The 17,901-nt window shown below is 40.9% G+C and overlaps 1 protein-coding gene across 1 annotated transcript in view; it reads left to right on the top strand.

The window, feature by feature from the left end:
* The window catches only part of fam120c (family with sequence similarity 120 member C), a 38,739-nt gene that overhangs the window by 6,545 nt on the left and 14,293 nt on the right, over positions 1-17,901 (top strand). Inside the window, exons 2-11 of the mRNA XM_082519762.1 lie at positions 1,330-1,576; positions 1,740-1,822; positions 4,917-5,045; positions 7,972-8,074; positions 8,229-8,302; positions 8,655-8,923; positions 11,634-11,796; positions 11,883-11,966; positions 14,161-14,332; positions 16,071-16,320. Of these exons, the coding sequence (XP_082375888.1) occupies positions 1,330-1,576; positions 1,740-1,822; positions 4,917-5,045; positions 7,972-8,074; positions 8,229-8,302; positions 8,655-8,923; positions 11,634-11,796; positions 11,883-11,966; positions 14,161-14,332; positions 16,071-16,320 (1,574 nt within the window). The remainder of the gene's footprint in view (positions 1-1,329; positions 1,577-1,739; positions 1,823-4,916; positions 5,046-7,971; positions 8,075-8,228; positions 8,303-8,654; positions 8,924-11,633; positions 11,797-11,882; positions 11,967-14,160; positions 14,333-16,070; positions 16,321-17,901) is intronic.

Below are 17,901 nucleotides of genomic sequence, written 5' to 3'. Positions count from 1 at the left end.
TTCTTCAGTTTTATTTAAGATCTTAAAATGGATTGATTCTTAATGTTTGCTTGGTTTTAGTGATACAGAGAGATGAAATAGTTTAAACAAGTCTCAATCATCCTTGCCATCTTTGTCCCATATTGCATTAATTTGAAAAAAAGATATTTGATTACAAGCTCATTAAATGGAATTTTAATAACAAAGCTTTGTCTAATTATTTAGTTTTCACATTGATCAACGCTGACATCGATTAAAAAGATTCCACATAATCCCGAGGCCGTAGTGCTCTCCCTCTATCTGACAAAAATATGGCCCCTCATCCACAAACTATGAAGAATATTACGCGGCCATATGTTGAGAAAGATGCATCACCAGGACACTGAAAGTAACCAGTACAGCACAGTTTTGCCTCAGATGTAATTTTGCGAGCAAACAGTGTTTTATGAAACCTTGTCATGGACCGTGGAGCAGAAGTATTGTGTTGGCATAAAATGTGTCACTGCCAGTTTTAGTCTGTCATCTACATTCATCATAAACGAAGTATGTTGTAGTGACAGCTTGCACGAGAGACTGTCATTTTCTCCATTGGCAGTCCACTTCAAAAAAAAATAATAATTTCAATTCCTCTGAAATGTCATCTGGTCTATAAAACATTGGGGAGTACTGAAAAATGCCCATCGTGATTCACCAACCAGCTGTCTTGTACTACAGTGGTGTGGGTGACCAAATTCTACAGTCCAATCTATCTAAACCTCCCTTCAGCTCTCTTACTCTGTGATCTCATTAGACCATTTATAGTCTCAACCACTGGCTTCAAGTTTTAATGAATGCAGCAGAAAGTTTATTTTGTAAATTATGGTCCCCATTGGTGTAAAACAACAAAAACCAGTTGGGGTAAAGCAGGGTAAGGTGTGCTGTGTGATTGACAGCTGTGCTAGCCTATGGTTGAGCAGCGTTCCATGTTTTCTCAGACAGATAGCTATTCAAACAAAAAGTCTCAGGTTGAGGCGGAACATCCCAATGGCTAGCTCCGTCACTTGTATACAGACTTTAGCAGCAGCTCAGCTTTCAAAATAAGAGTGTGCAGGCTCTCCACTTGTAAACTTGTATAGAAAGCTAATAAAATAAACCTCCAGGCTCTGTGTGGGGAAACGCTGATATCAAAAAGCCACAAATTAGAGAAGCTAAGTTTGAGTAAAACTTGTCTCTTATTCTTAAAAAAAGCAACTTAAACAGTGATCAGATAAGCAATAAATAACTTTTTCTTAATCCATTTATACTTTAAATATGAAAGAGGTGGTGCGAAATTTCATAGAGCTAACAAATTTGTCTTCTCTGTATCTACAGGTTGTACAGACTTTGGAGGACCACCACCAGGAAGTGCTCTCTCTCTACAGGGACTATGGATTTGCAGGCCTGATCGCTCAGGATTCAGAGTTTGCCCTCTGCAACGTCCCCGCCTACTTTTCCTCGCATGCGCTCAAACTGAGCTGGAACGGAAAGAACCTGACCACACACCAGTATCTGCTGTCCGAGGCCGCCAGGCAGCTCGGGCTCAAGACACAGCACCTGCCCTGCTTTGCTGCTCTGCTGGGTGAGGAGCGATACAATGGCACACACCTCAAAATCCAAACTATATACCACACTTCTTACTTTTGAAGGACACACCCCTGTACGTTGGTTATAATTGACAGCTGCCTTTGTCTGTTGTTTTTGTTCACTGATGCAACAAAAAGTTAAGAACTTCTTTCTTTCAGGAAATCATATTTTGCCTGATGAAGACCTGGCTGCCTTCCACTGGAGTCTGCTGGGACCAGAACACCCACTAGCCTCCCTCAAGGTAACGATTGCTTCTTTGTCCATAGTTCTCTGCGAATAAAAGAAAATATTAGCTGTAACAGTATGTAATGTCACATGAACCCTTACCTCATTTTTGTGTCTTATTTTTCTCACTACGTTTTTCCCCCTTTTACAACAAGATCCATCTGTTGATCTTTAGAAGGCTTTTATTGTGAAATGTTTGTAGCAAATGATAATAAATAAATGTATTGACGTGTTCCAACAAGCTGACTGTTAAAATACACCTGAAGTGTATCACCGGATGGAACCTGTTTCCAAGAAAGGCCTTTGGTCCCGTGGTCCGGGTGCAGTGCTTAAGTCACATGCCTTCAACGTTTCCTCCACTGGCTGTTTTGAACTTTGATGTTGTGCCCGCAACAGTGGCAGACCGACGTTGTATTACAATTAATGGCTTACAGAGTGCCGAGTGTGGTGTGTAGCACTGCTAGCATTTGCAGCCTTCGTCCACACTCTGCACAATGTGGTTGATGTGGTTTACGCTGACACGGCATTTATATGATTGTGTTTTCAAGCTTGAAGTAATGCAGTACGCTGCTGGTTCACTTGCCAGTCTTGTCTTACTTTCCATCTAGCTTGCTTATAATTTCCCATCACACAGTGTGTGGTAAGTGTTGTCAAAGGTCGGGGCTCCTGGTGGCTGCATTAAAATTTAATTTTACTTTCAAAAGTGACTCTTTGTGCCAAGATATAACAGTATAGCCTAGTTCCCATTATCCTGTAAAAAGCAGACAACCTGGATTCTTATAAATATTTTACAGTCAGTTCTGCTTCAGTGGATATAAGTGATCAGGGATCAGATAACGTTAAACGAGAGAGGCCTTGCCCCTCAGTGATATTGTCAAAGGTTAACATCCAAATGAAATGTTCTTCTTCTTTTGATATGATTATGTGAATACTGTGAATTCCATCCATCCCTTTAAAGCACACAGTCAGCTATGGCTGAAAACCCCCAAAATACAGGTAGTGTTTATCTTTGCTAGCCAGACAAATGCAGAGGCAGATGAACCTTAAAAAACGTTATTCTGACAGTGACTCAAGAAGTTGTATACTGGTGGCAAGCAGTCAATATTTTAATTCTACATTGGTCTGTGTTTACTTTGCCATGCCTCAGCAGCAGTGCACCAGTTGCTAGAAATAGTGCTAACAAAAGGGTTAGCAGTTTGCAGCAGGTATGGAATACCTGCACTAACAAGTTTTGCTGACGATAATTGAAAGGCTCAGATGACTACGCTATCCTTGTTGACTTTTCACCCTCTTTCTATAGTTCCAATAAGTTTAACACTTGTTCAGAAGATTTTCTGTTTTAAGGGTGACGTAAGTTGTTTTCTACTCGCTTCTTATCTTCACTTCATCTTCCTCTCATCTGTTTTGTTTCTCGTATATGAAGAGGTGTACCCACATTGAAACTGAGAGCAGGGAAAGAAGAAGCCGGTGTGACCGGTAAACAACAAATTTTAATGAATTAGTTCCCTTACATAAATACAGTTATCTTTCTTTTACGCTTTTTCCTTTGATATGCATTAATTTATCAGCAAATATCAGTCCATTACTTTTGCATATTGTATGTTTCCTGACACATAAAATGATGATTACAAGTCCTTTCCTAGCATTGAGGGATAAGGCTTATTAATTTAGCGCTGGTATTGGATGAGTACTTGTTATCAGCAAATACCTGAAGCAACACCACTGGTATCATATTGGAACTGGAAAGCAGATCTCCCAGTTTAATTTGTTTTTTCATTTTTAACATTTATTGATTTCCATTAGTGATTACTTATCTTAACATTCCTTGGCAGGAATGGTAATTCTTGTACACATATGTAGATTGACTTCAGAGGTTAATCTACATATCTGTGTTCACAAGTATTTCACAAGGTAAATAACTTGTGAAATACTTGTGAACATAGATCGTGCTCATGATCATGAAATGTCATGTTTTTTTTGTTGTTTTCTTTTGGTTTTTTGTGACAGTCAACATGACTTTGTAAGTAAAGTGTTTCAGCAGGTGGGACTGTTATTAGCACTGTGGCAAGAAGGTTTTGGGATCTTTCAATCCAGATAATCTGGCTTCTTCCCACAGTCCAAGGGCTTGCGTGTGGAATCTGTCAGTATGCTAACCAAAGAAATGAAGCTTTGAAAAAAGTGGCAACTGCGTTGTTTCCCACTATCCATGATCTTTTAAAGACTAGACCTAACCTGTTTATGATGTCTGACCCTAATCACATAGTTTAGCTTCTAAACTTCACAGTGAGTCTTTATGACTAAACATAAGTTGTTTTTCTATACCTAAATCTCAGTCATTTTGAATGCCTGGCTCTAACAAAGTGGTTTTCCATGCAAATTAATCATAAAATTAATAGCATGTTAAAAAAAATGTAGATAATAATCTGTGACCTATGAGACTCGAACGTTGACATTTTCACTCTTTAAAAAAAAAAAGGAAAATACACTTTCGTGTACATGGACACAAATGACTATTTTTGAAATGGGTCAGATGATAGTTAAAGTGGAAAATTCCTATCCAGGAGTCGATCAATAGTTTAGAGTTTCTGATATTCACTACCTGCCACGAAATGCTATTGGTTAATCATTTCTTTCTTCTTCAAGTGTGGCCAAGCCCCACCAGTGGCACAAATTTCATGCAAAGCTCTCCATAAAGTTTTAGTTACCCTGCAAACAAACTGATAAACCTAACCAGCCTCTCCCTCAGAGCGAGGAACAGGCGTTATTAATTTAACGCTCCTATGGGCACATGCCAAAAGCCACATATCTGTAACGCGATCGTTCTGTTATTGGAATCATTCTTTTGTCAAAAGTGTCATTTTTTTATTGGTGAACATTGCAGTATTTGGTGTTTTTTATATATATATATATATATATATATATATATATATCACCAAAGTTGCTTAGAAAAAAGTGTATAATATCTAATAAAAAAAAGTGAGCAATATGAATGCCGCTTCTGTGCAATGCTTCTTAAAAAATCTACCTGTCTGTCATGCGGCTGTTTCACAGTGCCGCTGTCCTCGTAGCTCGATATAAGTACATGAGAGCCTTTGTTCTCTTGCTGTCAGGTGCGAGCCCATCAGTTGGTGCTGCCGCCCTGTGAGGTGGTGATCAAAGCCGTCTCAGAGTACGTCGCCTCCATCAAAGACCTGGGAAACCTCGACGCCATTGCCAGAGATGTCTTCAAACAGTCACAGGTAGGTCATGTGTGTCACTGATGGGTTTTTTTACCGACTGCTCGGAGACCGACATCCTGCCGGGTGAATTAAAATGTCTTTAAATAAGATTTACATGAAAAGAAAAGAACAATGTGAACATGCTTTTAGCCGAGGTTTGACTTTACATATCAGATTTTTGCTGACAGTTAAATAGGTTATTACTGTTGACACAAGGCCTGAGTCAGCAACTGTACTTCCTCACACATCAGTGCTAAACTGTAGCCTTCTGCTTATCCGATATAAATCTGTGCTGCACGGGGTTAGCTAGTCCCCGGTGTCGCCTCGGGAAGTGGTTTCTGCTGTGTTGTTCATGTCTAAAGGACATAAACATTTAAATCTATAATTGGGTGGTGTGTTGAGTTTGATGTCTTCTGTAAAAGGAAAGTTATGGTAGGAGTTAAGTCGTAGTTTACTGAACATGTTTATAAACTATATGGCTCTTTGACTAATAGGGTTTTTCCACTGTGGTTAGTTTAGATGATCAGTTGAGCTGCGCTGCTAGAGTGCATGTGTTTTTCCACTGTTTCACACAGCAAAAAAAAGCTGAACGGTGAAGATGGTGCATTTACTTGACAACACATACAAGAAGCCATTCTGTACTTTGTTTTCATGGCCCAAAACAGGCCTTCCAGGTTTTGTGAGGGTGAGCGACTCGCACAAAGTTGAGGCAAACCTAAAATACCCAAAATAAACCAGTGCATCTTTGTTGTTTTTGTCCATCTGTGAAGCAAAGATGCATGCTAAACTCAAGTACTTAAGGCTTCTGACTTTGATGAAATGTGACGTCAAAATGGTTTAGGGCTGCCAAATAAACTGATACGTTGGAAAAAACATGTTGTGATTGAGTAAAGTTGTTATTACAGTTGTAATTACTAAATGGGACAGGAAAGTACCTACAAGGATATAGGATGAGGGACCAAAAAAATAAAATGGCATCTATGGGATAATTATGTAGAGTAGAGATGACAGTTGTCCCCCCTGTAACTAGGAACCAATCAACAGCCATTTTACTGTAGAGTGGAACATGGAAGTATAAATTTCCTTTAAGTAAACAGAGGGTTACACTACATGTAATTTTCTGGAGGAAGATGTAAAAGTATAGGTAATTGTTCTTATCTTCTCCTGTGTCCATAATACAAAGTTAAATGGTAATTATTCAGCCATTTGATGGAAAGCGACACGCTGGATTCAGCCATTAATAAAGGTTAAAAAAAAATGTTATAAACCTTTAGAAAAAAGTTACTTTGACCTGCCATGACCACAGCAGTGTGCTGCTGTTACTTACTGTGTGGCTTATGTCTAAATTCTTGCCATTACACCATGGCCCAAACTGGGTTATTGGAAAAACCGCGTCCATCCCATCTCATATTAAGCAACTTATCAATAAACCACATAGCCTTTCGTAAAACAGAGTTTGCCATCCTTGTTATAACATGTTCAGTTTATCTTTGCAGTTAAAGTATGTAAAGCTGAACATTTTTCTTGAGCTGGAATAATCACAGAGTTCAGTAAGAAGCGACTTTATTTGTATTTTTTCCTGAATCCAGCAGCAAACTAGATTCTGATAACGATGTACGTATAACTTATTGCTCACTCTTTAATTTGAACGAATCTCACATTAAACTCTGTCTATACATGTGCTCACTCGAGCATTAACGTGGTTTAATCCACACCAAAGTATAGGTTTCTAAATGCGGTATATTCTCCTGTTTGATATTAAACAGTACATGTGGGGCCTTTTTTCTTCTTCTTCAAAAGCAGATTTGTGTCTTCAGTTATAACCAAAGTGTCACAGAGAGGACGGGGAGATTGAAAGATAAACCTTTGCATGGGGTCAGTTTATAGTAAACATGGCGACTCTCTTCCAGCTACAAGGACTTAGTGATCTGGAACCAGAGCGGCAAACATCTAACCAGGTGTCAGAAACCAAACCAGTTGTTCCTGTAGTAATGAATGACACAGAAAAGGACCAATACTTCAGCCATATAGACTCGTGTCAACATATCAGTAAATGTTAACCTCCTAGGACCTGGTGTCCACATATGTGCACATCACATTTTGGGTTGTCTAGACCAAAATACTAAATTTTGCTCTACAAGGGCCTGATATCCACTCACGAGGACATTTTACTGCCTAAGTTTCATCAAAATTTAAAATGAATATCCTCATACGTGGCTCTCATTTTTCTTAGGAACAAAAATCGGGTAAAAAAAAAAAAAGGTGATTCTTTGGGACCCGATGAATGTAAAAACAATCAGCCCAAATATCAAAGAGAAATTAAAAATGCATGCTGTGGAAGATTTTTGAAACTGTTTCTGGACGTGGGGAGATGTACAAAAAAGTAGAAAAAATTGAGGGACACAGCCATGTGCCCCTGGAAAATAAACTGACCAAAACAAAGAGCAGGGACTTAAAAGTGAAAAACGTCCCATTATTTTCTTTCTTTTGGATAGCACAGCATGTAAATCAGTGGGACACAACCATACGGTAATTAATGCATATGTGCCACACATGAGCATGAATGCAGGCAAAGATATCGGCCACTTGCAAAGGTTATAGGTTGTAGGTTATAGGTTGTAGGCTCTACAAAGAGTCCCCGCAGAGGTCTAAATCAGGCCTTAGGCATGTTATTTAATCTTGTTTACACTGGATAAACCAGTGACCAAGTAGGTTTGACTTTATGGCTATGTTGCTGTGACAACCTCCCCTTTGTAAAACCAAAACATCAAACACTGGTCCACGGACAGAGAACAGGCCAAAGGTTTTTTTGTTCTTGTTTTTTCCTTCTTGGGTGCGTAATGCAGGAAATCTCTCCAGCAGATCCCTCAGTTAGAACATCCTCACTGCCATCTTTAATACCAGCAGGTTCAGTAGTCTTCATAATGCTTTTGCCCCCCCTTTGCAGTCTCGTATGGAGGACAAGGTGGAGCGATTCAAGAAAGCTGTGGAGTATTTCTCAGCTGCCTCCAAACCCCGCTCACCTAACATGGGGCCCTCCTCTTTCATCTGTGAGTAGCAAGCGGCTCAGGACGCAAGTTCAGAAAACAGGATTGCTGTTATGTAATCTTTTTGGCTTGCTCGATGTACTTTTATTCACTGTGAATAAAACACATTTGTCTATTTGTTTTTAATCCCTGTTTTTTTCTCTCTCGCTGTGCACAGTACCTGGGTTTGGACCTGCTCCATTTGGGGGACCACCTGGTCACATGGGACCGATGCAGCCTGGAAAGAATCAGGTAGATTCCTTTTCTCGCTAATCCTTAAGTCTCTTTGATGTGTAATTGTGTTCTGTCTACATGAGTCTACATGTAGAATAGTGGATTAGGCTTTATTTCCCTTTGCTCTTTGAAATCCCTTTGAGGCATGTGCTCGTTTAGTGACTGATGGAGGAGGGTGCACTTCTTCCCGTCTTGTATCCTCCCACCAGCCTTGATGATATGCTTCCAGTTTGATCTGATATAAAATAGGACAGTATCAGTTCCCACCCCTGAGATGTCTTCTCTTCCCTACTCTTCCTCTTTTGTACTCAATTTCCCATGCTTCTTCCTCCACCAACCCAATTTTCCTTCTTTATCCCCCCTTTCCCAGTTCCCTCCCCCCCAGGTCCCGGGGTTAAAGCCACACTATCAAAATGCTCCATATGGACCTGGCCCTCTGTTCCAGACCCCACAGCCACCATCCCAAGACTGCAATGACTCACTGACGGGCAAGATGGGCTTCACTGACTGGTCAGCTCCATATGATTCCACTCAGGGGGGAAGTCGACTACCCAATCATCACACCGGCCCTCTGTCTGGCCCCTCTCCGTCTCCTTCCTCATCGTCGGATGGAGATGAACCCAATGACAGCAACGCCAAGTAAGACACTTTTCGAGCATGTCAGGTTCCTTTTGCACAGTTTGAAGTGGTTCTGTGGGTTCCTAACACGGGACTAGAGCTGCCACGATTAGTCGACTAGTCACGATTACGTCGACTATCAAAATCGTCGACGACTGATTTAATAGTCGACACGCCGTTTCAAGCTTTGTAAGTTCCAAAAAGATGCAAGAATAAGTAGTAGGATTTAAGAGTGTAATAACGGACTGAAACAGAAGTTGGCAGCACTGCATGTACAAGGATGCCAGCTGCCGTTAAACCCCGAAGAAGACGACGTAGTGTCCGCTATCGTAGCTGTGTCCAAATTCAGGAACCGCATCCTCCTGTTTACAGCGACACGACAAAGACTGTCCAAATTCGAAGGCTCCGACAAATGCGGCCTTCATTTCCTCAGATTTGAAGGATGGGTCTGGTGCATACTTCGTGGTCCAACCTATCCCAGAATTCATAGCGCAGCCCTGCTCAGTTTCCAACAATGGCGGCAGCTAGTTAGTTTTAATATTATTCTTTCTGGGTCACAAAATAAACGTTTAACATATTTTCAGGCGAGAATGTAGCTGTGTAAACCTCAAATATCTGCTCAGTTTATCAAGACACCACATATTTTCAACAGCGCTCCGACGTTTTCGGAGACGTCTGTTACCCACCAGCTCGATAGCGAGCCGGGGGCTAGGCTCACTAGCGCCGTGAGAACACCGGACTCCCGGCAAATCGTTTTCAAACCCACCGCCGTCATTCGCTACTCAGGTTAAACATGATATATAAGTCACTTAGATAACTTAAAAATGTTATTGTTTGGCTTTTTTCAGTGTTTGATTTGTTCCTGAGTAAATCGGTTTGGCTGAGATTAAAGTTTTTACACAGCTGAATAAACATCAAGGACACAACTGATTATCAGAAGTGTGAGATGCTCGAGAATTTACTCCTGTTGTATTTTAGATAGCAAGGATCAGATGGCTGAGTTTATCACACTTCACCGAAAGGATCTGCAAATTTCATTAAAATTTAATAAACTATCATCTTGTCTTTATTTTTAGTTAGCACATACCTTAAATGCTTAAAGCTGTAAGCTAATAATAGTTCTATAAGAGCAGATGCATGCTGGTGCAATAAGCTGTAAGTTTTACGTCCAATGGATGCATTATCTGATTAGTCGACTAATCGCAAAAATAATCGGTGACTAGTCGACTATCAAAATAATCGTTTGTGGCAGCCCTACTCGGGAGTATAAAACAACCCTGGTACCATGTGTCTGAAAAGTAAAGTCAAAGAGCTTTGCATTTCTGGATGAAGACATATGCATGTCATACCAACCTGTTAGGGCACTTGTTCATCAAGACAAGACTGAGCAAGCCCAGGCAGCCATGGCTCATAAATCTGACGTGTAGTGGACACTGACACCACATATAAAATAATTACAGTTTCACACGATGTCGGAGTATTTAATGTTTAATTACTAATCTTATTTTTCATAAGTAGGCTTTTATATAGTATTTCAGTGATTCATACTCCTACTAGGAATAGGTAGTAGGGCTGGGTGATTTGCTCCATCATCCGGTTGTTCCCCTGTGACATCACCTATGACTCATACCAGTGCAGCCATGGCAGGCTGGCACAGGAGGTGAATGTGCAAACATTATGGTTGTGCTATCCACCCTTTCTCTATGATGTGCAATGTGGGGCCCATATCTCACTTCTAGAGGAGACGTCGACACACAACTACAAATGATCTAATTTTAAAGTAGCCGGTTAACATGAGAGGACACATATTTGAACTGCTAAAACTGTGTATTTTTGTTGTTTTTATTTAGTTAGTTTATGAATAAACACACAACTGAAGTTTGTTCTTGTGTGTGCGTGTCTCACCTGTGCCCTCCACACACTGTGGAGTTTTTTTGTTTTGTTTTTTAAACCAAAAATCACACATGCCACGGGAAGGGGTGGGAGAAAAATTAAGTGAAGAACGTGATAGATGAGTGTCTCATCAGGTGCACTGTGAAATTAATTCAACCAGCAGCCAGAATTGGCCTCCTGTTTTCTCTTTTAAAGATGGTTGATTGATCACACATAGCAATGAATGTTAAAGTGCACATCCAGAAATGTCTCTTTCACATGTGGAGATGCAACATGATATTATATTGAGGCTGATTTAGTTTACTATGAGTCTGTTAATAATTTAATGCATCTGTGGGGAGATTTCTTGGTGAAAATGATCGGTGACCAGGGGTGATCCTTGATATGAGCGACCATTAACACACCCGTTGCAGGTAGAATATAAAATGTCATATAATAAATAACAAAAATTAATGAAATTATTTAATAAAACCACACAGCCATAATTAGTTTTAGAATATTAATGGTTGTGCTGTTATATTTTTAAACCTTATTAACACCTTGTTAATACAGGTTCACCCTCCACTGCTTTCTTGGTGGCCAATAATGTTCATGCAAACCTACTGAAAAGTCACAGACAATGATGACAGGTGTAACATCCAGTGCTGATAAATGCAGAGACAATAGTCAGAAGTGGCTATTAGTCAAATTACTCTAAACATTATTTTAAACTTTTAAACTATTGGTTTGTCCTTGTCAATCTAATTGTTACACCTCAACTAACCACAATACACACGTGTTGACCCTGAATGCCAGTTTCTGGATAACTTAAAAATTCTCATAATCCCTCTCTCCTCAGCCATTTGACAGACAAGTCCTCTCGGTGGGAGGATCCCACTGGAAGAGGGGGCTCCGGCTCTGGAGACGGTTCCCAAGGCAACGGGAGCGGGTCAAACATTCCGTCACTGTTATCTATGGCGACGCGGAGTCACATGGACATAACCACACCCCCTCTGCCTCAGGTCAGACACAAACTCCAGAGTTCACAGCACAGTTGTGGGGTGTTTCTGGGGAAAGTCTGTCACCGTGTTTCTGTTTTTAATTTTAGGTCAGCGCTGAGGTTCTTCGTGTAGCCGAACACAGACACAGAAGAGGGCTGATGTACCCCCAGATTTACCACATATTGACCAAGGTGAAACAGTTCTTAGTAACAGTTCGTTAAGGTTTTAATTTCCTTTTCGAAATCTGTTTTTGAGAGGAAACTTGAACCTGAGACCATCAATCCTTTGCTCCAGCACAGACATTGTGTTATGTAATACGAGTTTTAATGTTAACAGCACAACTAGAAAGCAGAAAATCTGCTCATTGGAGAAGATCATTGGGTTGGTTAGATTTCTGAAGGACTGTCCTTTGTAGTTTTGATTTTAGTCTTCAAATGCCCAAAAACTTTACAGCTGTGTGTACTACTGCCTTCACAACCTGACACAAACTACCATTAATGGACCTGTGAGGGCACCTGTTTCTTAAGGTTTTTCCTGGCTTACAATGAGCCTTTGTTGGTTGATTATGCATATGTCAGTGGGCCTCAGGGTGGCTGTGGCTACAATGTAGCTGCCATCACCAGTGTGTGAATGGGTGGATGACTGGATGTGTAAAGCGCTTTGGGGTCCTTAGGGACTAGTAAAGCGCTATATAAATACAGGCCATTTACTAAACATGAACAAGCCATGTACAGTAAAGACAACGCCATACCTTTGCTGTGTTATGTTGCAGAAATCTATTTATAAACATTATATTTCTGGCACTTTATTACAATTCTTTAAAAAGTCTCTGCGGGTTGTCAAAAAGTGCTTCTATGCAGGAAAACCCCCTTTGTGTACTGGTGTTTTTGCTCAGATTTGTGCTGGGATTTCTGACTTCTTTCTCTGGTTGGAGCCTTTTGGTGTTATTTTGTGAAGAGAGTAGTGCACACCCCTGTATGAAACACTGTGTCACATGAATACCCTTCATTTCCTGGGACAAAAACACTTTCAGGTTTCTGAAAGTTTGAAGTTTAGAGATTGTAATCAAACCCACAGAGACTCATGAGCCACACACTCAACTAACGAAATGTGTTCCTTTTTAATCAGCAGAAAAGTTTTTTTTGTACTAATATAAGTTTGAAAAATGTTATGAGGGAAAAAAGTTCTTTTAACCTCATAGGTATGTCTTAGGTGCGCAGTGTGTCTTTTGAACACTGAAGTTATGGTTGCTGAAAAATGGCCATCGTATGCTTACATACACCTACCTATCTATCCATCAAAGTTCAGCCATGTGTACCAACCCTGGATACATGCAGGAAAGTAGGCTCAGCAGAGATGCCGAGACCGCCGTCTTTCCAACCACCTCCATCAGCTTCTCTGAGAGAACACTGCGTTTTTCCCAAGCCAGCCAAGAGACGTTATCTCTCCACCAAGTCTTAGGTCTGCTCCAGGGTCACCTCACCAAGAGGGCGGCCAGGAGGCATTCCCGTCAGATAAAAGGAGCTTCAGCCCACAGACAGCACAGACAACCCTTTGGAGGAGTCTCATTTATGCCCCTTGTATCCATGAGCTCATTCTTTCAGTTAGTACCTAAACTTTGTGTCCACAGGTGAGGGCAGAAACGTATGTTGAGCAGTGAAACGACAGCCTTGGTTTTATACTCTGTCTTTTTACCACAACAGTCCGGTACAACATCCGCAACACTGCAGATGCTGCACCAATCCGTCTGTCTATCCCCCGATCCGCGGTATCCCCGTGTTACTGCAATGCTACAACTTGACGAAGAAATTAATTTCCAACTTCCAGCTGGCATGCTACACTTTTGTGGCTGAGAAGTATGGCCTCGATGTTGTAGGTGCTAATCCTCATCCCAGCCATTTATATTCTACGATCCCATGTCATTTTCCTTAAAAAAACCCCCAAAAAGCAAGAAGGGTTTTCTGAAATTTTAAATGAATTGTTTTGTAGTAAAATGTGGTGTACCGCAACAATGAAACCTAAGCGTGTAGTTTTAATCTATCATACATGTTTTTCAGGTTATTAAACTGTTGCTGATCATAGAAAAATGCATTACTTAAGTGTTCAGATACTCCTGCAGGTTAAACTGGACTAACGAAATACATTCAAGGCTGACTGAAAGACTCAACATAAACAAATTTGAAAACACCTTCTTAGGCTGGCACCACTCTGCAGAAGACTGTTAAATAGTTATTGTTTTCATTCAAAAGCCGTATCTATGCATTTGTCCATGTCTAAATGATATTGTCTTGTTAAGAGAGAGCGTATGAGACTCTTTAGAGCTCTCGATCCTGCTCTCTTATTCATTTTGTCCTCAACTATTCCTTATGCCCCTGCATCCCTCAGGGAGAGATGAAGATGCCAGTGTGTATAGAGGATGAGTGTAACTCTGAGCTGCCTCCTGCCTCGCTGCTGTTCCGTGCTGCCAGACAGTATGCCTACGGCGTCCTCTTCAGCCTGGCTGAAACACACCGCCGCCTGGAGAGGCTCGCTCTCCGCAAGAGGGCTCCCCTGGAAGGTAGGTCTTGGTCTGGGATGGACTTAGATACCTGAGTGCAATATGGAATAACAGGCATTGTGATTGGATAAACACTTTACACTGCAATTTTCTTTGAAATATTTTCATTTGAGAGACCAGTTAACCTCAGTGTAACTACAGTTGAATGAATGAATGATGGCATGAATGTCATCATAGTTGGGGCTTTTAATGATTTCTTCGAACTGTTCTTTATCAAAGCTGGAACGATTGTACGGCATGCATCTTTAATGACTTTAAAAAGCAGGTCTAAGGGGGAGAAGTGCATATTGATTTATACAAGCTGGGACGGCCTCTTGGAGCCATTTCTAAATAACTACAGATTCCAAGATCATTAGTTCAAACAATTCTATGCAAGTAGAAGTTACTTGAATGTATTTCCACTTTTCTAATGTTTGGAGGAAGTCTCGAACAGTCACCCTCAGATGAGAGGAAGTTGGTTAGGATGCTCAGGAAGAACCCGTGAACCACCAAGGCTCAAGCATGCTGTGAACTGGATACTGCTAGAACAAAGTCATGCTGCTCTACTAGAGTTCAAGAATAAAAAGTGTGTTGAAGCCACATTGGTTCACTTTAAATAGGCCTCTCATCTAAAGCTTGCATCAGCTGAGACAGATTACAGACTTTACAGACTACAGATACTCAATTTTTATTACACTTTCAGTCAGTATCATGTAGCCTCCCAAACCTTACTCTTACTTGGTACATTTTTCATGTTGGCCTCTTACTAGGCCACCTGTCGTTTAAAATCTTGCTAGCTATAGTTGTGCTTGTTTCCCTTTCTCTCCTTTCTCTGTTCTCTTGACTAAAAGGTATATTTTCTGTATATTTGCTGAATTGTCAGAAAGCTGGCTAGATGCTTATTTGAAGTTTTTCATCTGCTCCTGGGCTTTTTCATCCAGAAGTCATTTTGATTTCATATTGAGAAACTACTTAATATTACATTGTAGGGCAGGGGTGTCGAACTCCAGGCCTCGAGGGCCGGTGTCCTGCAGGTTTTAGATATCACCGTGGGTCAACACACCTGAATGAAATGATTTGTTCATTACCAGGCTTCTGGAGAACTTCAAGACATGTTGAGGAGGAAATTTAGCCGTTTAAATCAGCTGTGTTGGATCAAGGACACATCTAAAACCTGCAGAACACCGGCCCTCGAGGCCTGGAGTTCGACACCTGTGTTGTAGGGAGATGTACTGTTAAAGTCAAGGAATATACAGGCTTAAAACCTCCTGTTCCTCATACATTGCTGTTACCTGGGTCAGTATGCCAATCAGGCTTGTACGTATGCTGCCATTACCTGATTTGAGTCGGTATGGCTCAGGCAGCCATAGATGTTCGAGATACATTAACTGACTTAAAGTTGTTGTTTATTGTCATTATAGGTCAGACGAGCCTTCAGGCTTGTAAACATTAAATAATGATGACTGCAGTGACATGTTGGACATCCTCGAATTTTTGTTTTACAAAAGATTCACTCGACTGTCATGTGTGGCAAACAAAGGCAGAAGTTGTGTACCCAGCTGGTCGTTACAGCTCAAGGTCTCTTCACTAAATATTCCAATTTCACAGCACTGGCAGAATCTCTATGTGTGAAACAGCTCAAACCTCTACATGCTCTCATCTTTAGCAGCTTCGGAAATCTCCAAAACTGAGGCATCTGCATCATAAGCAACGCCACCGTATGTATCTTATTATTCCAACATTTGTTTCTGTGTTGCAGTTCCTCCAGTGATTATCAAAGAGTGGAGCAGCGGTAAGGCCAAGTCGGCCCTAACACCAGAGCTGGTTCCCGCCTTGTGTTTCCGTGAGTGGACCTGCCCCAACCTCCGGCGGCTCTGGTTAGGTCGTGCCAGCGAGGACCGCTCCAGGAGAACCAGGGCCTTCCTGGCCTGCCTACGCTCTGACTGCCCAGCCCTCCTCAACCCAGCACAGGTCCCACAGCATCTGCTGCTCATGTGCTGCGTGCTCAGGTATCATCAGTTATAGGGATTTTAAAACGCTTTGCTGGGTGCAAATCTAAATTTGGCAAATAGGGTTTTTTGGAGGGTGGGATATCCAAATATGTTTTCTGTTGCAAATACTGCCCTGTATAAAGGTGACAGAGCAAAATATGTGCATAATTGGGTATAACCAAACAGCCAATCCTTTCAGAAGCAAGTTTTGGCACTCAGCAGGCATCTTGACAATTCCTGTAGGTAGTTACTTTAAAACATGTCAAGGAATCTGGTCAAATAGTTAAAAAAAAGAAAAGAAAAACAGACCTTGTGTCTTTATTTTTTCTTTTTTCCTCTCCCTGCTTGAGAATTGATCCAATGTTACTTCTGCCTTTGTTACAATGAAACAGTTTTTTTAGGCTGATGTCATAGGTAATTCAAAGTATTTACATTTTTCTCCTGAATTTTCCCAGAGGCACTATTGTTTAGTGATAATGGTGATACATAAAACACATTTTGCAAGACTTAACTCTTGCGAACCAAATTTTTCAGTGGTGCGACTAAAAAAAATAAAAATAAAATTGTGGACTAAACCAATCGGAGATGGTCAGGGGCGGGACCTCTCTGATTGGCTGTGGTCCAGTTGAAAGTCCAGGTGTGGACTGATTCTCAGATTAAAGCTCACAAAACTATTTAACAATCACCAAACAGCAAATGAGAGCAGGTACACGGATTCCACACGAAGACGTAAACACAGAGCGTACCCGACGCATCAGAATCAGCTTTGTCTTTCTCGGCTTTCTCACCCGATGGTCCGTACATGGAAACGCTGTCGGAGCTCAGCGAATCTGATGCGTCGGGTCCGCTCTGTGTTTACGTCTTTTTGCGCTGATTCTGAGCTGCAGGTTTTGTCTCTCTCCAACCAAAATTCACCGAGCCAGCAGCAAAAGAAGCAGCAAACTGCGCTTCACATTTGATAAATGTCGTCATGAATTCCCTCTGACTTTTGCTGTTTTGCTTCCACCACGATAAAAATCACACTTCATGCACAGCTAGCTCTCTCTCTCTCTCTCTCTCTCTCTCTGTACTTCAAGAACAGTTTCCCGTCTCAAATCTGTTTTCTGCATTATTCATTCGCTTATTACCCACCAGTCTACCGTTGTTTACAGCGCTGTCGGCTGCTGTCTTTTTCTTTTCTTTTTTTTTTTTTTTTCACTTAAATGACCTCGGACAAGAAAGCCAAATTTCTGCTGTTCAATACTGAAGAAATTTAAACTTTTTAAAATTATGCAAAACTGCAGAATATTGCAGAATATTTTTAAGGTTATCTGCTATAAAAAGCCAGGCCAGAAAAATCTCCTTCATGTTTTTCTGTTTCATTCTCACCGGTGCGCCCATGGCAAAAAGTTAGTCTAGAGCCCTGTCTTAAGAAAACCTTTCTCTTGAAGCTTAAAAACCCCTACTGGTTTCCTTAAGATTTACTCTTTTTGGCCATTGTTCAGTAATAACAGTAATATCCTAGACTTGAGCAGTAACAGGTATATGCCATTTATATTTGTTTGTAGTATTTATGTTTATCCAGTTCATCAAATGCTAAATTTACTCAGTTTAAACTGA

This window comes from Aulonocara stuartgranti, assembly GCF_965226115.1.
Source record: "Aulonocara stuartgranti genome assembly, chromosome: 20".
Lineage (NCBI taxonomy): Eukaryota > Metazoa > Chordata > Actinopteri > Cichliformes > Cichlidae > Aulonocara > Aulonocara stuartgranti.
The sequence above is the reverse complement of the archived record's forward strand: the minus strand, read 5'-3'. Positions and strand labels throughout refer to the sequence as shown.